The following is a 22715-nucleotide window of genomic DNA, read 5'->3' as shown; positions in this document are numbered from 1 at the left end:
TTCTTATTAGCCATATATATGCCACTATACATTTATTTAATGTTGTCTCTTCTAATTTAATATAAAAAAAGGTAACATTGGAGCATTTTTAAAATTAAGAAACAAAAATGGACCTTTTAATATAAGATGGATTAAATTGAGCTAAACAAATAAATAAGGAGACAAAAATAGTAATTTAGCCAAGAAAAATATCACTGCACTTATTAGAGGTGTCATTTTGACCTAAGCCCTAGGGCAAACCTACTTGGCCTGGTGAATCTAGTGGAGTGAAAGGTAGTTGAATCCACTTTACTAGCTCCATTGTTCTTGCAATCTTCATCCATGGACTCAAGCTTCATAAGAACCAAACAAAAATGGTAGAGAGGATGCAGAAGTAATGCGCCACTTTTAAGAGAAGGATAAGCAAGAAGGATGAACTTGTCACAATGAAATGAACCTTAGCCCTTAGGTAGTTACTCATAAATCACCCTTACAAGTTAGTGTGATTTGCTAAGAATCTAGGGGTGATCATTGGACAGGTTTGGACCCAAATAACCCAATCAAACCAAAACACATAAAAAATAGTTAGGCCTATTTTTTACCACATTATTCATTGGGTTAGACGGGTCATATTTGACAAGTTACGGATTAGGTATGGTGGGTTAAAACAAGTTGTGTTTTATCTGAAGTTATGTGACAAAGAGATCTTTCAAACCTAGCTTGAAACAAGGCCACCTTTATTGTCTCCCCTAGTATACTCCTTTTTATGTCAAATTTGGTTTTGTTCTTGAATATAAGTTTTGTTCTCTCAAATCTAGTTTTTTCTTTATTAGATATGTACACTTCCCCACCCATACTGCCCCTTTACCTCCTCTTGAAACTAACCACCAACACAACAAACCTTCTTGCCGCTCCAAAAAAATTGTGTGACGCTATCATCTTAATGGGTTATGAGCATTTCATATTCTGTGTCCATCATGTTTTTTTCTTTTAACCTCCTATCGTGTTTCAGCAAAAAAAAAAACTTATGAAAAAGATGGATATGTTTTATAATAGATTTGGTGGTATGCGATGTTGCATTTTTTTTTAAGCTTCATGCTAGTCGATGTTAAAAATTTAAGGGATAAATTAATTCACCAAATATTTGGTGGACTAAGGTGGTTTATTTATATACTTTAAAATTCACCATAGTCTCAATTGATTTTGAATTTGGACAGGTTCCATTTCCAGAAACCAAAATTTGAAACACAACTATCTAATAATCCAAAGTTATTTTGATCGACTTACTAAAATTCACTTTGATTTTATCGAGTATAAGATGAGTCAGAAAAGTTTGATCAACTTATAAAAATCATAATACCAGACAAGACAAATATAATTATTCTATGTTTGATTTACAAAAGAAAAAATAATGTGATAAGATAAATCAAATGAAGAAGGATATGTTAAAAGTGAAGTAAATGTTAGCCAACAAGCAGAAGGGGATTAAATTGTGGACTTCTTATAAAATAGTCCTTCAAAAGCATATGCTTCTAATGGTGTAAAATTAATTTCTTTGAAAATTCTTTTATTAGATTATATCCATAACATATAAACATGTACCAATGTTATAAGTAATGATAAGCAATTAAAACAAGTAAGGGAGACAAGGTAAGAGAGCTTGAAAACAGAGATTTATCTTGGTTCACCCAACCTTAGGCTATGTCCAGTCCTCACACATGCTGTGAGAATTTTTCACTATGATTAGCAACAACTGCTCTAATTACAATCATCAGCCACTTGCTGGATTTTTCCTACACAAACCAACCACCTGCTATTTGTATAGTACCCTTAGCTACTTGTTAAGTTCTTCCTTCAACAACCTGTTAGAACCTTACCTTCACAACCTCCTACTATGAGTAACCTCAACAAATTAGTTGATGACTTTTCCCACCTTCTTGACCTCTAAACACCAAATCCGAGTAGAACAAGCTAATATAAATTCAAATTTTCCATCCTAGCAACTGTTAAGATTTCAATACACTCTCCTTGATTAAGAGCTTCCACTAAGAAATTAGTGTTTCAAAAAGTATTTTCCAAAACAGTAAAATTAATGTTTCAAAAAATATTTCCTAGAACACTAAATTTACTATTTTAGAAAGAGCCTTATGAAATTATATAAAATAACACATTTTTAAAATTATGAAAATAACACATATTTGGAAAGCACTTTTCATAGTAGTAAAATTGATGTTCGGAAAAGTACTTTTTGAAAGTGTTATTATACATAATTTTAAAAAATTCTTTATAGAACAATAAATTTAGTATTATAGAACAATATATTATGTTCTAAAAAGTACTTTTCAAAAGTATGTAAAAAGATACAATTATAAAACTTAGTCTCTAAAACACTAATTTCACTACTTTGAATAAATTAATGTTTGTATGAGTATCTTTCAAAAAAATAATAAATTTCATGATAAGATTTTTAAAAGTGTGAAAGAAATAGAGGTAGGAGCACAAGGTTAAATGAAAGAATTAAAACTATCTACTAAAATAAGTAGATATTGAAGAAAAGAAAAGAAAATATATGTATATACTAAAAAGGAGAGAAAATAAATGTTGAAAGTGTAAAATAAAAAAAAATTAAGAATATTTTAAGAATTCTTTTTTAAAAAAAATTGTAATTATAAAAAAAATATATATCATGAGCCTTTTAATAATTATTATTATTATTAAATTAACTGGGTAGATCTTTTAATTCAAAATCCAATATCCAATCCAAACTAATCAAATTTCTAATTTTCAAATCCGTAGAAACCCCTAAATTAAATCAACAACAGTTGATTACATAATCGAATAAACCTATTGTTGATTTAATTATTTAATCAAAATTTTAATCGATTAAGCTAATAATACATAAGTTCCCCACATACAATCAATTACAAATTTATTTCAATAGATTAGTTTTAATTTTTACATCGTCACTGTTGGTTTTCTTCATTGTTTGGCGAAGAATATAAAAATAAAAAATAAAATAAAAAATAAAAAATAGGTTGCGATCTACACTCTTATTTCTTTGCACGTTACGTTATGCACAAGCAACGCCAACCAAAACAATAGTTCAATGGTATTTCTTCACTCTCTCCCCTCTTCTCCCTCGTTTTCTGCGGTACCAAACAGAACAACAAACAAATTTTAAACCCTAAACTCTAAACTATTTAACTAATTAATATATCGAAAACAATCTATAGAGAAACATTTAAAACACAACTCATTCTTCCGTAAAAAAACTAATTATTTTAGACAAACTACTTATCAAATATCATAAATAATTATTAAAAACATAATGCTACCATATTTTTCTTTTCAGGCCATCGCCAACACCAGTTTCAACTTTCAAGCTTCCTTATCAGTAAAAACAAACTCTGGTCGACTGCAAACTTAACACAATGGGAAGAATGTCCTTTCAGCATCAACTGAAGTCCACCAAATGATGCACATACCTCCCTGGAACAAGAAAAAAAAACTCAATTGAAGAATTGACTAAACTCAAGAACAAAAATATAAACCTAAAAAGTAGAATAGTCAAAGACAAAATCTCATTGACATCAATATACAAGAATGGTTTCCTGTCACAAATAAGCCTTCAATGCATATTGTGTTGCAAAGATATGATTCCATGAAGCAGAAAGCAAACTATTCTATACTCAAGCTCCATGAAATAAGCAGAGAACAATTTGTCATTTAAACAAGAATTTGATCCTAGATTCCTAGGTGATATTTTTTAAGAGAACAAAACAGAGTAAAACACCAATATAACATGGGAAATATAGCATGGGAAATGTTTACATACACTTCAAGTTCAGAACATCCCTCATTCGTAATGTCATATAACCTTCCATGCATGATGTATTCAAACTTGTCTTGAATTGACACCGAGCCATCCTGTAGAGAAATCTATTCATTGTAAAGACAATATCCACTACTTTTGAGACATATAAATCATTCAAACTACTTTAACACATCCTTATTGTATATAACACAATAAATATTCTACCTGTCGCATACTCATAGTAACATACTCTCTCCGCCCTTTTATATATGAAACAATTAAGTGTACTTTTTAGTCCTAATTGTAAGAAATGTGGACCCACTTTCAAAGTATTAATTGCTAATTCTCTTTTATAGCCTTAATATATGGTGAAATCTATTAATGAGATGCTCACTCATTCTCCATGTGAGCCGATGTATTCATTGACTTATATTAGTCACACATATTGGTGGAGAAAATTATCTCTTGGATTATGTGTAGTATTATTAAATATAACTGCTACCATTTAATTCTATGGGCATTTTTGAAATAAAATTTAAATTTATGACATTATTAATTAAAATTAACTAAACAATTTTCATTCATTTTGATGAATTAGTTATTTGATTCTTATATAAAAGACAGGAAAGAGTAATATTGTAGTTACAAAGTACTACATAGAACACCCTGCTAAACTTTTCTTTATTTCTTGTCACACCAAGAAACCCTTAACCACCTATAGTTTGTATAGAGGCATTAGAACTACATGTTACAGTCTCAAACAAATGCATTAGCTGGCAGAATGAGAGCAATATTTTGAGAGACCACTCTGGTTTTATTTATGTTCTACAAAACTTATTGGATTTTATAAGATATAAACATTCAACAGTCATTTTGTGGACCTTTTTCGGCGTACTCAACTACAAATTGAACTTTTATGTCAATGTATGGAAGACATTTAATCCTACTTGACTCAGTGCCTGGTCATTCTGAATTTACATTAACCATTCCATGCTGCTTAATATAGGCAAGCTACGATAGGACAAAAGACATTCCAATTTTTAAGTCCAGTGTATCACTATAAACAGTAAAAGACGAGAAACTGTCTAGTTAGTTAGCACTATCATTAAAAAGCACATCCACATAATATAGGGATTGACAGCAAGTATGTATTTTAGGCTAAGTCCACAAATGGTCAAGCAGATAATAAAGCCTATATTAGAGATGAATAATGTGAGAGGTATAAACAACTTGTTAAGTAAATAATAAAACTATATAGATATTGCTTATAACTGCAATAAAGCATACAATCATAAATAAATTAAATTTACCTTAGTATTCAAAACAAGTGAAGGAGACAGAGCCATCAAGAATCTTTCTTTTTCCCTCATTGGATAAATCTCTGTATTTACATCTAGAAGCATGTACATGTCATGCTTCTCACTTCGTGCCACAATCCGAGAAACTACAAGAAGATAGCCAAGAAACTGTAAAGTTCATTCCTCCTGAAGGCTGAACACTTCATTAACACAGAGAAATACAAAGCTATATCACTGCTATCAAGCATGTCAAATTCAACAGGAATTTAATAATATCCATCTAAAGTGACAGCTGAAGAATAAAATTATTGCAAATTGTATAACATGCTAGAACTAAATTCAATTGATTTGAAGATCTCTATCATGACCTGCCATATCCACAGCTTAAATAGTGAATGCTTTCATAATCAAATATTCCACGATTCCCCTAGTTTCATAATTATTTATGTCAGTAAGTGCACTTTACTCTTGGAGCCACAGCAAATGAGCAAAACCTCATTTTTCCTTGATTTGCTTAAATGACTTCAGCTCAATTTTCTGCTCTGATTTTCTCATACATTAAAACTTCTCTAGATAGAACCCAGCTTTTTATTTATCTATCTACAAACCAATTATCATTTAAAATAATAATAATAAAATCCTAGTCAAAATTACTGCAGTGCTAAAAATAAGCAGCACATATCCATAGCACCTAATAATTAATTATTTATATTGAGGCAACCTACAAGTCAAAAAACATAAGTTGCTATTTCACCCCAGTATTAAATCATATTATCATTTATCAACTTATTTAAACAGCTCGGCATATCCAAAGCACACAATACTTTAATGCAGATCAATTTGTAAAAAAAAGAAATACAAGAAATAAGAGGTGCACATACCCTTGTCATACTTTTTCCCATCGGGGTTTACAATCTCAACCGTGAAAATGTCATCAAAAAGAAGTTCACTCATCCTTCAAAGCCAATTAGATGCAGTTGATCAAACTTCAAAAACAGAGCAGCAGCCTGACACTGAGCATGATAACATAAACACTTGAATTTAGAGGGAGAACAACATACTGCTTATATGAGCATTAAAGAGATCACAAATTTACAGATAATTTAAATGTATGACCATTAAAGAGGAGACAATGGCACTACTGTGACATCCAAGCTCTTCGCATCTCAGTCACATTTCACATGTGAGGCATAACATAATTAGATAATCCAAAGAAAACATTAAAACATTTCAATAATTACAACATTCATGTATTTAATTTCCCAATCTTCCACATATTTAAAACTCGCAATGCTTCGTTGGGTCTTCAATCCCAAGTTCTTTGGAAACTAGTAAAAGAATGAAATTAGGTTAAAGCAAAAGTGTGAGAAAGAGAAACATAAATTGAGTAGTTGTTGACTAGTTGAATCAATCAGGGTCTGAATTGAGAGAAAACAAATTTAACAAAGACCGACAGATATAAACAGAATGGGTGTTCAAGACACGGCAAAATACAGGAAGAGGCTAGGGTTCTGAAGCAACTAACAACAACTAGCTAGAATGAGAGAATTTATTTACTTGAACTAATTACAATTACAAATTTATTTATTTACTTAAATAGCACTTTCTAATTATAAGATAATTATACAAATTAAACTTCAATAAACAATACATGCATTACTTAAGAGAGTAATAATTATCCAATTACAAATCATTATTGTCATGGATGTTAAATTTATTAACTTAAATTATAATTAGTATTTTTATTTATATTATAATTAATATTTTAACTTGTGCAAATATTTATTTTATATAGTTAAATTTTACACAAAATAAATATTTTTGAATATATAAATAAATTATATTATGATTAAAATTTATAATTGCAATAAATAATTTTTTTAACATATAATTATTTTACATTTATAATAAGAGACTGGCAGAAGCTATCCAGAAATGGAATGAAGGAGAAAAGAGAATAACAAGAAAATAACTCGATGCATTTACCCTGAAACAATCCTAGCATCATTGTGGAGAGACACAAAGATAGCTTAATCAAAACATGTCCTACACGTGGTCATCATATCAAATGACAAGAACAAGTTCATTCAAGAATAAATATAAATATTGTGGTAATGGTTATTAGGTTGCTGGAATTCATGACTTCCCTAGACTGCCTGCTGGAGTGAAGTTTGATCCTACTGATCAGGAGATTCTTCAACATTTGGAACTCATCCAGGAGATGCTGAGATTGGGGCTTAAGGTTTACGGTTACAGCAGGTTGGGAAACTTAGGAGAGGCTTTTCTCTTATTTGTTAAGATACAGAAGTCTTATTTTCCACTTGGTGACTCGTAAGCTGCCTTAACAAAGGGCTTGATTGAGAGAAAAATGGACTTTGGAACAAATGAGGTTAGGTGTGAACAATTTAAGTACTAATTTAATTTTTGTTTTCTAAGAGTGGAGGGTGGGAGGCATATCTTTTCTGCATGGTGAGGAAATAATAATGGAAGGGGTATTATTTCCCTTTATCATGTCAGACACTTTTCCTAGGCAGACATCTCAGTCTCCATGAGCCCTAATAACAATCTTTCTTAACCCCTAGCCATCCACTTTTGAAAAATCTATGCTTCGACTTGGACCCATTTGTTGACCAACACAAACAACAAGAGTCTACTTTCCAAAAACACCAACTCTCAACACAAGTGTTGGCACTTCCTATGAGTTATAGGCTTCAAGTTTTAGAAACTACAATTATTGGAAGGACATACTCACAAACTCGTATGAGTTGTGTCATGTCAGATCCACCAGTTTAGAATCTTATGAGTAGTGAAGTACAAGCCATATTTTGGTCTGAATGCAGCAAGACAGGGCAAAAGGTGTAAAGAAGCACAGGAACAGTTTAGAATCCTATGGCCACCGGTGCATGTGATCTCTGGCCAACAACAGTGAGACGAAGTTGAAGTCCAGTGGCAGAGGAAATAAGGGTTCTGCAGGTATCGCTTTATGTTCAACAAAACTACATGTTCTTGATCATACAGCTGAGATTGTGAGGCTGATCAAAGCCCTTGATGACATTGGTGGAAAGGATTGCTAATTGGGCTTAATTATGGTTGGTATTGACTAAAGACCAGCAAATTCCACAATCTCGTTTGCAGATTGATTTACATATGATCTAAACCAAACAACCAATTTCAAAAGACTTGATCAAAAGAAAATAGTCAAATACATCCCCTGAAAACAACATTAATAACATCCTACATCACTTTTTCTTCCTAGATATTAAAAATTTAGAAAATATATATAATTCCAGCTAACAGTTTTCATCTCATTAATTTGCAGCGTGTTATGTAATTATGTATACATATCTATAAACCAGATTATGAAACCATTTCCAAGACTCAAATTGCGGCATTTAGTCAATCGTATTACTCTGCTTTAAAAATTAACATATTTTCTAGGAACTATTAGATCATAGATACCAATCAATTAAACAAGAGAGGAACAAAATAGATATAATCATAATACATAACTCAGACATACTCCACTTGTTGCACATATGGATTTGAAAGGCTACAACATGCTACTCATCAAATCACCGTATGCATATACAAGACACAAAGAAAAGTGAAAGTTGCATATACACAACATGTTCGTTCTACAATCATATATATGTGCAAGTCCGCATATACACACAAAACAGTAACTGAACAACACGGATTTCTATCTTCTACAAATGTACGAGCCTTAATAGTGTGTTTGGATAAAGAATTTTACAAATTCAAGGAATTTTAAATTCTTAGTATTTAAATTACTTTGATTTCAATTTCTATCATTCTTAAAATAATTTGTTTGGATGAGTCAATTTAAATTTCTTAAATTTTAAATTATTAGGTTGAATATGATAATTTGATTCCATCATAGTAAAATTGATTTTTAAAATATATTTATATGTTGAGATTTTTAAATTAAATTTTATAAAAATAAATATTAATCCATTTTTAAATATTTAATAATTTTAAAATTTAATATTAGATAATATTTAATAATTTTAAAAATTAATATAAGATAATATTTAATAATTTTAAAAATATTTTTGAATATCTAATAATTAAAAGAATGAAGATATAAGATAAAATATATAGGTGAAAGAAGAAAAACAAATATGAGAAATTTCAAATTCTCCTATTTTTAGGAGAATTTGAAATTCTACTATTTTAAAGAATTTCACAAATGCTTGGATTTCAAATTCTTTATAAATTCCTCGTCCAAACAAAGTATTTCACTCAAGGAATTTGAAATTCTTCAAATAAATGAATTATCCTATATAAATTCCTCATCCAAACACACTATAAATCAGAATCACAATCATAGTCATTCAGCGGGACAAGTAACCGTGCAATTCTCTCTTGTAAACAAGACCTTTGCAATCATTCATTCACTCAGAAAGTATTTCGATGAAACTCATTTTTCTACAACAAAACTCCGATTTCAATGGTCTAAACTAGTACCAAACATATGAGCAAACAAAACCCTAGATTAGAGAGTAAATCAGAGATGACAATAAATAGAGACAAATCAGAGATAAAGCAAAAATAAAACACAGAGAGAAAACCCTAGAATATAGAAGAAATAGAGATGTCTAGAAATGCAGAAACGAATCAGAGGGAAACGAACCAGAGAGAGAAGTCGAGCAAGCGAAGTGTGAGAGATGCTCGAGTGAATGGCGCCGCAAGGAGGGAGCGTGAGTGAGAATGGAGGGAGGCAGCTAAAGCACGCAAGATAAATTTCAAAATTATAGTAGTATCATTTTAAGTGGAAATTAAAATCCATGATTTAAGTTAATTAAAACTCTAATTAAATTTCCTAGAATATCCGTACATAAAATTTTAGCTTAAATTATAATTTTGGTTCTATATTTTTCTCCGATTTTTATTTTTATTTTAAAAAAGAGATATTTTTAATTTCTTATTTTCAAAATACAAAATTTTGATTTTAATATTAATTTGATATTTATTAATTGTTAAAATTTATATTTTTTATAATTTAATACTACTTAAATAACGTAAATTTAGTTATATGATATATGAGAATAAAATTTTAAAAAATAATATATAAAATATTCTTTTTTGTATATATTTGAACAAATAGTTAATATTTATTTTATTAATTAATAAATTTTATATGTATGATTTTTTTAATTTTTATTATTTCTAAATATCATGTTATTAAATGTGATATTAATTAAGTATGTGTAAATGTTAAAATTTTAACAATTTATATATGTCAATTTAATGAGATGATCAAAATTTTACATTTAAAAATTAAAATAATTAAATATCTTTATATAAAGAGATTACGGATTGATAAAAATAGAAGGACTATGTATAATTTAGTCAAAAAAATTAAATTCTTTTAAAATTACTATTCCCCTTTAAAATATCATATTCAAATATTAAAGTATGAGTTAAAATTAAACTTAAACAAAGTTTATTTCAAAATATATATAATAAATATTTATTATATATAGTTAAATTTATAATAAATTATATATAAAAATAATATCTATTTAAATATATCAATTACATCAACTTTTATATAATAAACACAAATATTTATCTTATGCAAGAACTTTAAAATATTTTTGCAAGAATTTTTTTTTAACTTCTTAACTAATTCAATTTTTATTTATCATAATTATTTATGAATTAAATTTTAGTATTTTAAATAAATTATCAATAAATAAAATTAATTAATTATTTTAAATTAAAATATAATATATATATATATATACATATATATATATATATATATTTCTATCAAAAAAATATATAATTTATATGTTTAAAAATATCTATTTATATAAATTTTAAATATAATTTATATAGTATTTATTTGTATATATAATTTATTATAATTTTAATTATATATAATAAATATATACCCTAGTTATACTTAAAATAAGAAGAAAAAAAGTATGCACTAAGGGTATAAAATAATTTTATATAATTATTCAATCACAACTATCTTGTAGGGTAACCTATTAACTTTTACAATAATAATCATAAAAGTATATCAATAATAATTTTTGATTGGTTGAACATTGACAATCTATGATCATTAGACCCTTTAAAAAATTCTACAAGTAAATATTTTAAATATATAAATTAAATATGATAAATAAAAATTGAATTAGATAAAAAATTAAAATATTTTTTAAAATCTTTTTCATTGAATTTGTTTTAAATATTAAAATTTAATTTATTGATAAATATAAAAATGAATTAAATAAAAAATTAAAAGAATCGTAAAAAATGTTCTTGTTAAAAGAAAGTTACTAAAAAGACTACATAAAAAATTTATATTTAATATATAAAGATTAATAAATTTGATAAAAATAAATTAGAATGATAAAAAAAAAGTTAATATAATTCTTCAAAATATTTTTCTCAAAAAACATTCTTGTTAAATAAAGAAAATTTTTAAAATTACTCTCGGCACTATATAACTACTCTCATTTTTATGTAAACTAGTACTTTTAGTCAATGCAATACATGAACTAAATGTTTATTATAATAAGTGTCGCAACCGAGATCGTGACGAGATGGCAAAAAATAAATTAAAAAATAGAAAGTCGTCACTAATGTTATTTTTTACGGAAAAACATTGAAAAAACCATAAAGTAAAAAATAGTTTACTAAAACTAGATTTTTGAGTTCAGGAGTCGATTACGTGTGAGGAAGGTATTAACAACTCACAACGTTCATCCTAAGACGATTACCTTTAATTAATTAAACAAATTAATTATAATTTATAAAATATTTATCTAACGATCAAATATATTTTATTTAACTAATTTAAGTAATGTATTAAAAGGTTAAAATTATTATTGTTATATAAAAGGGAAGACAATATATTTTTATTTTTTAGCTCGACAAGATTTATTTCTTGCTCTTATGTATCTCCATGTGTAATGAGAAATCAGAATCACGTAGTTCTTTGTAAAAAATATTTGTGTGTTAGATATTTTTTAATTAAGTTTTATTTTCGTTAAATATAAGATTCTTGAACTGTTTCAGCTCATTCAAAATTGACTAAGGTGTACACCAAAGTCAATTCAATAAAATTTTAATTATAATTATTGTTATAGATGTTATGATCTTAAAAAATTTCTTGGTTAGGCATTTTTGTTTTTGGAGAAAAAATTTAAAGATAAGTTGTCACAACTTGTACTTTAAATTCAAAGGTTAAAAAGATGTCACATCTAATTAACCATTCCTCCAATAAAATTTTTGATACAATAATTTTATATATTTATATTAAATATTATAATCCTGTATTTGATATTTAATCACATTTTGAATTTAAATAAGACTTTAAGATGACAAATAATCTTCTTTAAAATGACAATCTTTAAAATGACAAATATTACTAATGAAAAAATAAAATAAAAATAAATAAATAAAAAGCAAGTGAGTTCAATATATTCACTATTCTTTGCTCAAGAAGTGATAACTTGTTGGTCTCTTCTTCTGAGTTCCCCTTGGTCCAAAGTGGAAAGGTGTGTGTGGGAAGGCCGGGAGCAGCTATTAATAGACTTTCAGGATGGACCGGAACGGCCCGTTCTGAGTCTGGAACGGCCGTTCTGGGGTTGCATTTTTCCTCACAACGGCCATTTCTGGAACGGCCCGTTCCAGTTTAGGAACGACCCCTTCTGGGATAGAATTTTTAGTTCTTTTTAGTATCTTGGAACGGCCCGTTCCGGTTCTAGTTTGGGTACTAAAATCATATGAAAATTACTAAATTACCCTCCATAAAAATATAAAAAATGAGATATTACATTTGGCTTTCATATTTTGTCTTTTTTATTCTTTCTTGTATATACCTTTTTTGCTATTTTTTTTTTTAAAATTAATATTTTTCGGACGAAATTGGATTACTACAATAAGTTATATATACAAATAACTATTATATTTGAATATATAAATTATATTTAAAATTTATATAAATAGATATTTTTAAACATGTAAATTATATTTAAAGGTTTATAAGAAATAATTTATATTACATAAAATTATTTTAATTAATGATAACTAATATTTTAGCATGTGTTATATACAAATAGGTTTATTATATATAATTAAAATTTATAATAAATTATATATATAAATAAATACTATGTTTAAATTTGTAAATTATATTTAAATTTTGTATAATAGATATTTTTAAACAAATAAATTTAATTTTAGATTTATGATAAATAATTTTATTGTAAGACAAACTTATTTATATTTATTGATAATTTATTTAAAATATTAATATTTAATTCATAAAATAATTATGATAAATAAAAGTTAAATTAGATAAGAAGTTAAACAATGGCTACAAACTCTTCATTGAAGCAAAACCCCTAAAAGCACTATTACACAAGATAATTGTGGAGAAAAGAAAGATATTAGAAGGGAGGTTGAATAATATCTGTTCTTACCGGAAATCTGTCGTAGAGGTGATTCGCCAGGTAAGATCGGTGAGCCTCCTTCACGGGTACGCTGGTGTTCCAAGATGGGAGTGGTACTTGTAAAAGAGACTCCGATGCTAAAGTTAGTGTTTGTGGGAGTATGAGTCTCCGCTAGATCAGTTTCGTGCTTGGCACGCATGCTTTGTAGGTCGGCGGCGTGTTGTTGCCGCATCTGTTTGACCTGGTCGATCAACCTCCTCAACGTTGCTGCATCACTATCCATGGTAGTTGAGTGATCCAGGTCGTCTGCTGTGCGTCTGCTGTGGCTTCTGGTGAAAACCATACAGGTGGCCGATAAGAGCTGTCTTGATCGGCCCCACGGTGGGCGCCAAATGTTCTTACCGGAAATCTGTCGTAGAGGTGATTCGCCAGGTAAGATCGGTGAGCCTCCTTCACGGGTACGCTGGTGTTCCAAGATGGGGGTGGTACCTGCAAAAGAGACTCCAATGCTAAAGTTAGTGTTTGTGGGAGTATGAGTCTCGTATAAATAATGCACGTACCTTTGTGTGAATTAGGGTTGTGTTGGGCCTTGGGCCTGAGATCTGTTATGATCTGATTAGATAGTAGATCTCGTCTAGAGCGAGATCCCCGAGATCAGTTATGATCTGATTAGATTGCGGATCTCATCTTGAGCGAGATCTCCGAGATCAGTTATGATCTGATTAGATTGCAGATCTCATCTGGAGCGAGATCTCCGAGATCAGTTATGATCTGATTAGATTGCGGATTTCGCTTAGGCCGAGATCTCCCAATGCGTGCCCGAGGTTATTCCACGCTGTGATACCGAGCTCGAGCTCGGCATGGCAGTACGGATAGTACAATATCAATTAAAAAACTCAACATTTTTCCAAAATAGTGAAATATTAGCATAAGTTATAACACCCATCAGAATTAACGTCTCAATAACTCTAAAACATTGTGATTTTTTATACTTTAATAATTGATTATATGATATATGTTGTTTAATTGTTGTAATTATTATTGTTTTAGGGCTTTAAGGGTCAAGTGATCTTTGAGAGTTAAGTTGTTGTTAAGGTAGTTTTAGTTAAGGTTAAGTTGACCAAATTTAGGAGAGGGTATTTAAGATTTTTCTTAAGACATAAACTTCGTAAGTTCACATCTTAAGGAAAGTTAGCAAAAAGTCAAAGAGATAAGCTCTGGAACCTATGGGATCTTTATTTATTCTGACTCCGCAAAGACCCTCTAGATTCTTCCCATAGCTAAGTAAAGTTGAGAGATAGGAGATTCTTGGCTCAGAGATTGAGAATCCCAGGTGGAGAGAGTCATACAACAACCCTAGAGACTTTGGATTTTTTTTCCCTTTTCTTGATTTTTTCGGGTGATTCGAGGTAAGGGAAGTTTATGATTGATCATTGTTGAGTTGTAATGCTTAATGGCTATTTGAATTCACCAATTGATAGTTGTTTTAATTAAATTAAGATGAGATGATGACTTTTATTGAGTTTTCAGTTTCTTGAAAGTGTTTTGAAGAGAACTTGATGACTCTTGAATTGTGGTGGTTGCATGTTGTATGTTGTGTTGGAAATAAGTTATTATGTTATTTATATGTTGAAAGTTGGATTGCATGTTGGTTTTTTTGAGCTTCTTGCAATTTTTGAGCCAAATTATGAATTCTACTATGTGTAGAAACCCTCATCACACAAGGTGTGCCTTTATGACATTGAGCGTGACTCAAGTTAGGGACTCTCTGTCCTAACAATGTTAGGCATGAGATTGGTAATGTAATGCACAGGTCAGTGAGAAGTTCTTTAACTTGATCATGTTGGGCACAAAATGAGAGGTGTTGGACGTGATTGCTTAAGGGACTCTTTGACTTGGTGACATCGGGCACATGATTTGTAATGACCCAACAAGTCACTACACTTGTATAGTACAGTTATTACACATTAGAAATACTAAATTGTATTCAACTACCTTACGGTTCTTATGCAATAGTTACTTGGTCATTCATGCATTATATACATGTATAAGGGAAAAAAACATAAAAACAATTCCTACATATATGACTAAAAACATAAATCCCCTTACCCTGTACATATATACAATCTACATAAACTACACCATTGTATACAAAATAGCTCTAATCATTAGCCATGCGTTAATACAACAACTATGCTACATCAAAGTAGCATCACCAAAATTAGACCATCACCAACATGATCCTCCACCAACCAACCAAGCTATCTTGCTAATTCTACCCTTCTTTTATACTAAGCATAATCCTTGCAGTTCCAATCACAAGAAAAAGAAAAGGTAAGCTCGTGAAAGACAATTGGATAAAACTTAAGTAAAAACTTCAACAAAAATCATTCACCAATGATTTAAAAAAAACTGAGTAAAATCAACTAGTAATTGATCATCATATAAACAAATAAGTATAGATGATAAACAACTTTCAAACACATCTTAACACCTTTACAATTTCAAACACAATAAAGCAATAATTAACAATTATTAAACAACCAATAATAATTGCTAAACAATTTAACAATGGATGCATTGTCATGCATAACAACTAATAGAGATCTTTTATAATAATAGTGAACAGTATAAGTAGTTTGACCCTATTGAATCATAACAGCTGGTATATGACAAAAAACAACAACTAGTTATCAAATTAGAAACAATGGCTAACACGGTGGTCAGATTAGTTTATCATGTTTTTCCACTTAAACTAAGAAAGCCTAGTACTAATATCAGGATAGAACAACTTGGATGTGAGTCTACCACGACCTTAGCATGCTTAACTAAGCTTCCTATGAGATTAGTCCATTGACTACCCTTCAAGTACCACACACTTTTCCAGTAATCGGTTAAGGATTTTAACCCTTAACTTCTTACCTGACTCAATTTGGTCACTTTATACACATATGGGTTGACCTAGACCTCATACAGTTCCACATAAAATCCTAGAATAGATATCTTAAAACATTTTGCCATTCAGAAGTCATTTTACTCACTAAAGGGTTTTCAACTTTGGCTTTTTTGAGTGCCACAACTAATACCCACATGATGAGATATGAAAAATTTTGAAATTAACTTTTCTTTCCTTTAACGGAGACATGTATCACAACACAACATGTCTAGACAACTTAATTGACTCTAATCAATTGTTAACTCAACACCTCACTATACATTATCCTAGATCAATGCATGATAAATTATAATCATACAACATCATATGGAAAGTAAGAAAGCATTAAACTTCATATGATCTTCAAGACTTAGTCAAAACTCCTCAAATTTCATCAAACAAATCATGGCAAATGCTATTGAGGTAGAGAGGTTTCTGTCTCACTCACGCCCGACGTTATTCCATCTACACCTAACGTGGATGAGGTAGAGAGCCTCTATATCAATCACGTTTGACATGTTTAAACCCATGTTTGGCCCCATTTAGGCTAAAAGTCTTTGCCTAACTCACACTCGATGCCACTCAACCAGCATCCGACATCATTCAGGCATAGAGACACTATCTTGGTCAAGCTCAACACCTCTCCACCAGTGCCTAGTGTTGTCAAGTTAGAGAGCTCCTCAAAAACTCATGTTCAACACCTCTTGTTATGACGCTTAACGTGACCAAGTCTGAAAGCTCCTCACTGATCCATGCCCAACATGATCAAGGTAGAAAGCCCCTTACTCGAGCCATGCCCAACGTCATGAGGGAGTGATCGATGCGATAAAGAATCTTGTACTTAGAAAAATCTTCATTTTGCTTAAGCTTACAAATCAAACTAGCCCAACCAGCATGCAAAACAATTTTTAACATGTGCTTAACACATACAACATATATTTAGCAACAAACATCGCATGCAACCATCAAACACCAAATTCATCATCATCTTATAAGGCACCCCCAAAAACAAACTTTTAAATAACACCATCAACTCATGGATTCAATCAATATAACCACCCAAAATAAAAGATTATAAGTAATTTTCAATAACTAGAAATCAACAAGTTCAATTCAAAAGCTTCCTTTATCTCTAGTCACTTCAAAAGAGAATAGGTGAGGAAGAAGAGAATGAACTTCTCATGGTTTTGACTTGAGATTCCTAACTCTGGAAGCTTGAATCTCTAAATTAGTCAATAAGATATGTTGGAGGAAAAAGATACACACTAGAATGGGGTTGAATAGTGTATATCAAAAACTCGTGCTTTAACAGTGAAGTAGTAACTAAACGAAACACTGAAAATTGATCAGATGAAATGTTGTAATGAATAGTGTATATCAAAAACTTGTGTTTTTGTAGTGAAGTAGTAACTAGACGAAACATTAAAACTTGATTAGACGAAATGTTGTAACTAAATGAAGTGGCACAAGTATTTTATATTGGTTCGTCTCCAATTCAGAGACTACGTCTAGTTCTCAACCCAACTAGATTAACTTCCACTATCTTGAACAAGATACAATTATTCTTTCACAAGCCACTTCTAGCTCAAACCAAGTATTCTTTCAACAAGTCTATCTAGGCTCAAACCCAAGTATTCTTTCAACAAGTCCAAGCTCAAATTCAAGTATTCTTTTAACAAGTCTCTCCAGGCTCAAACGTAATTATTCTTTAGCACAAGCCTCTCTAGGCTCAAACACTAAGTTTAAACGTTCATATTTCTTCATGTGTTGCTTCGCCTATCTTCTTGGCTGAACGTAGGAATTACCGTTGATTCATTTAATAAAAGCATTAAATGCTTATTTGAGATGTGTATATCCTTTATCTGATCAAGGCAACTACTTATCACTTTTTTTTTATTTTGAGTGTGGCAAAGTAGTGTTAGCGTAGAGTAGTTGGGACTGGTGCAAAGCAATCTCTTTCAGTGTCTTGTCCGTGATATTCGGGATTTTCTTTTTCAATCCTGACACAATGATTTGACATTCCCTTTTTGAAAGCTTTCATTTTCTTCGAGGAAACTTTCCATTTGATTTGTTAAGGAATAAAGTATGAATGCTTCTTAAAGTATAATCTAACTCTTTAACAATAAATAAATATAGTATTAATCCAGATCATGCACTTTGTCTTACAAACAAAATATAATATTTGTTTCGTCTGAAATAACCTCTTTTAGAGAAAACTCATGGCTTCTTGTTGTTGTCATAAAAGGTGTTTTTATAACTCTAATCTATTTAGAAAATTATTTGTTATCATAAAAACTTATAACACCTCAAGGGATTCAAGATTGTCTTTTGATTCCCTTGACTTTCTTTTGATCTTATAAGATCAATTGTAGGGAAGGGTGAATAAAAGATTTAGTAGAAAAAGATGAAGAAGAAACATTTTGGCTCCAAAAACCTTCTTTATAGCTTTTCTCTAGTTTTTCCTTAGACTTTTTTAAGTTGAAAGAATATGGTGGATAGACCGAGCCAAACTTATCATAAGTGGCCATCGAGTAAGGCACATAGTTGAGAGCCAAAATTCCTAACTGACTACTAGAAGAATATGCAATATTTAAAGGGTAGGCAATGGACTAGTTCCATATAGGACTTAGTTAATGCATGTTAATGTCGTACGTGGTAGGTTCACACCTAGGGATGGCAAAAATACCCGCGCTCATGGGTATCTGCGGGTAAAATCCGCTACGTATAATAAATGGATAGGCTAATTGGGTACCCACGGATAATGAGGACGGATAATTTTTTACCCGTTTATAAACGGGGCGGGGCCGGGTATGATGATATCCATACCCGCGGTTACCCGTTTAATAATATTTCTTAAATATCCTAATTGTTCTTGTACTACATAACCCTAAAACTACACTCTCTCATTATCACAACCCGAAAATTTCCGATCTCGCGACCTATGGTTTAGACATCCTTTTAAAGATCTCATCAATTAAGGAATGTCCGGACACCAGACTAATCCTTAATTAATGGTTTTGAAAAAATGAGTTCATGGAGTCACCACCAATGTTTTACCCAAAACATTGGAAAAAGAAAAGGTTTTTACAAATCTAATAATGGCCTGGATAACCATAATTGGGTTCGGGGGTCGGTTACGTGTAAGGAAGGTATTAAGCACCCCTACAACGACCTTAATCGGCACCCTATGACGAAGTTAACATTACAAGCAATAATAATATCAATATTAAATCCCCTTTTATTGATGACTATTTACATGCTTAAAATTTAAATTACACAATTAGCTCTAAAATATCTACATGATTGCTATTATTATAACAATATTTATTAGAGATAAGAAAATAAAAAAAGAAGAAGATTGACTGAAATACCTCTTGAATGAGCTCTATTGAGTCTTCAAAATAAGAAGATTTTAGGTGTTTTGTGGCGACCTTTCACACTACAATATGCCTCATTAAATCTCAAGAAATACAAAAGAGAGAGAAAAGAGAGAAATTTCGAGCTCTAGGGAGTCTGAACGAAATTTTTTTTTGAGCCCCGAGAACAATGCCCGAGTTTATGTATAGGCATCAGAAAGTGGCCAGAACAGCCTGTTCCAAAACTGGAACGGCCCGTTCTGGATCCGAACGTTGTGTGTTAATCACGCACCTGGGAACGACCCGTTCTGAACTGAGAACGACCCGTTCCGGAGTTAAGATTAACACTATATTCCCATGCTTAGAATGGCCTGTTCCAAACTAGATTTTAGGCCTTTTTAACAGTTTCGAACGGCCCATTCTAGTTTAGGAACGGCCCGTTCCAGACCAAGTTTTTTTTAGGCCTTTTGATTGGTTTGGAACGGCCCGTTCCAACCAAGAGTCTTTAAGCCTTTTAGGTGGCTCGGAACGGCCCGTTCCAACCAAGAGTCTTTAAGCCTTTTAGGTGGCTCGGAACGACCCGTTCCAGATTTGGGAACGGCCCATTCTGGCTTTGGAACAGCCCGTTTTAGGCCACTAAAACCAGTTGTTTTGGGTTTTCGGCCCTCTCATGTCTTGTCTTGTTGTTTTCCTGCTTTGGGAGTTCCTTTCCTTGATAATAGATGTCCATTTCTTTATTTGTATGCCCCTAGACGAAATTGGGTGTCTACACTCATCTTTGTGATATGAAACTTTCACTTACTTGTGAGATCGATGTATTTTAAGTTATTGATTATCTTGCATTTTTATTATTATTTCAACAAAATTAATGTTAAATATAAGTTCAAAATTAACATTGAATTTTTATTTTGAATATTTCAATGACATTAAATATAAACTTAAAATTATTTGTAATATAATTTTTTTAGTTTGTTAAAAAATTTATAAATATCCATGGATATCCGTGAGTATTCAAGAAATTCATGGATACCCGCTTAATGGATACCCGCACGGATATGGGGTGGGTATGGGGCCAATTTTCATCCAGCGGGGCGGGGACGGATTTACTATTACCCGTCCCTATGGGGCCTCATTGTCATCCCTATTCACACCCAAGTTGCTTTATTTTTAATGATAGTATTGGACTTTCCTAGTTTAAGTGACAAAATCTTAGAAAATAAGTTGTTAAACAAGTTGTCATGCCTATACTTGACCTAGAGATGACAGGCTGTGCATTGTGATTTGGTAGGGTCAAGCTATGCAAATTGCTCATTAAGTTGTAAGAGATCTCCAAAGTTGAAAATGTGTGATAAATCATAAGTTGTGTTAGTAGATATATTGTACAAGTTTATAAAGTTGTTTTATGTTGTAAAAGTTGTTAAATTTGATTTATTAAGTTATTTATGTTGATTAAGATGAATTAAGCTTTGAAGTACATTATTACATGTTTAGATGCTTATAAAGTTGTTTATTTTCGTTTGAGTTGATTAATTGTTACTTCTTTTATGAAGTTGTTTTATGTTGATTTCTTGGGACTGATATGAGAGTAAGTCAAGATTAGGTAGGAGAGTAAGCCTTGTTGGATGGTCATGATGCAAATGATTTTTTGGGGAGCTATTTTGATACAACCTTGTATAAACACTTGATTGACACTTGGAATTTATGTTTTCAGTACTAATATTATAGTTATATATATATATATATATATATATATATATATATATATATATATATATATATATATATATATATATATATATGTATGTATAAGGATCATTACAACACCTTGAAGGGAGTTTATGTTTTCGGTCGACTTGATAAGAATTATTTTTTGTTTTCTTTACTATGTACATATACTTTTGTGCACACTTTCTTACAATACTGAAAGTGTTGCAACGTATATTTATATTCATTTTTGGTGGAGTGACTAGATTTGAGACTTGAATAATAATTTAATATAAAAAAAGTTGTTACATTCACTTTTTTTTTCTTCCACTCTAATATGATGAGCTGTTTTAATCATCAACTTAGGACTTGCCATAAGCTTACTAGTAAGTTGAAGAGAGATTTTCTTTTGTGCTCATTAAGTATTTTGATAATCCAACACAATTTATTATGATATTGATGAGCTTACCTTTTTATTCAAGATCAAATATGATTCTTAAATTGTAAGTTTTTATTATGAAAAATTAGATAATTTTTAAAAATTATATAAAAAGGTTTCCAGGCTATCATAGAGGTCAATTAAAGAAAGTAAAAGAAAAAAAAAACATTAATTTCTAAAATACATCATAAATTTTGGATATATTTTCTAAATTTCTCATAGAAAATTCTAATTATGATAATAAGGAAAAATGTGTTTTTTTAAATCCTTAAAGTACAATTTTCTTAAAAAATAAACATTATAAAATTACATGTAATCATTAAATTTGCTAACATTTCATAATCGCTCCAGATACTCTCTCTCTTTTTGTCTTTTGTAGAAATTGAAGATGCTAACAGCACAAAAAGTCAAAAACTTTCACCGGATAATCTCCAGACATGATGTCACAAACTTGAAAACTGGAAGATGATTTTGTACTTGTTTAATATGCATGTTGTACCTGTATAGTCTGTTCATCACATGTAACAAATTCTTTCGACATTTGACCTATGGTATATAACCAAGCCACTAAATATTAAATTGTACATATGTTAAGGAACTTGTACAAGAATTTATTTATTTATTTAATGAAATAATACAAATCAATCTATAATTTGGAAAGTAAATGATAATTAACTATGGATTATATACTAAAGATTTTCTTTGGAAGAATGAAAAAATAATTATAAAAATATCATAGGAAATAGCTTTAGAAT

General features: G+C 30.2%; 1 protein-coding gene across 2 annotated transcripts; it reads right to left on the bottom strand.

Annotated features, from left to right (window-relative positions):
* Window positions 1-2891: 2891 nt before the first annotated feature.
* LOC109789332 (DNA-directed RNA polymerases II and V subunit 8A) lies at window positions 2892-9889 on the bottom strand. Of its 2 annotated transcripts, XM_020348250.3 has the most exons (6): window positions 9746-9889; window positions 5973-6104; window positions 5104-5237; window positions 3815-3906; window positions 3315-3468; window positions 2892-3125 (listed from the first exon to the last, which is right to left on the bottom strand). In XM_020348250.3, the coding sequence occupies exons 2-5, from the start codon at window positions 6043-6045 to the stop codon at window positions 3351-3353; spliced, it is 417 nt and encodes a 138-aa protein (XP_020203839.1). In that variant the 5' UTR covers window positions 6046-6104; window positions 9746-9889; the 3' UTR covers window positions 2892-3125; window positions 3315-3350. The 2 variants fall into 2 exon arrangements, with proteins under 2 accessions (XP_020203839.1, XP_020203838.1); XM_020348249.3 differs by having other exon boundaries at window positions 2892-3468.
* Between the last annotated feature and the right edge of the window lie 12826 nt (window positions 9890-22715).

Source organism: Cajanus cajan, chromosome 10, assembly GCF_000230855.2.
Source record: "Cajanus cajan strain Asha chromosome 10, NIPB_CcT2T_4, whole genome shotgun sequence".
In the NCBI taxonomy this organism is placed as follows: Eukaryota; Viridiplantae; Streptophyta; class Magnoliopsida; order Fabales; family Fabaceae; genus Cajanus; species Cajanus cajan.
This window is presented reverse-complemented; position numbering and strand designations above follow the sequence as displayed.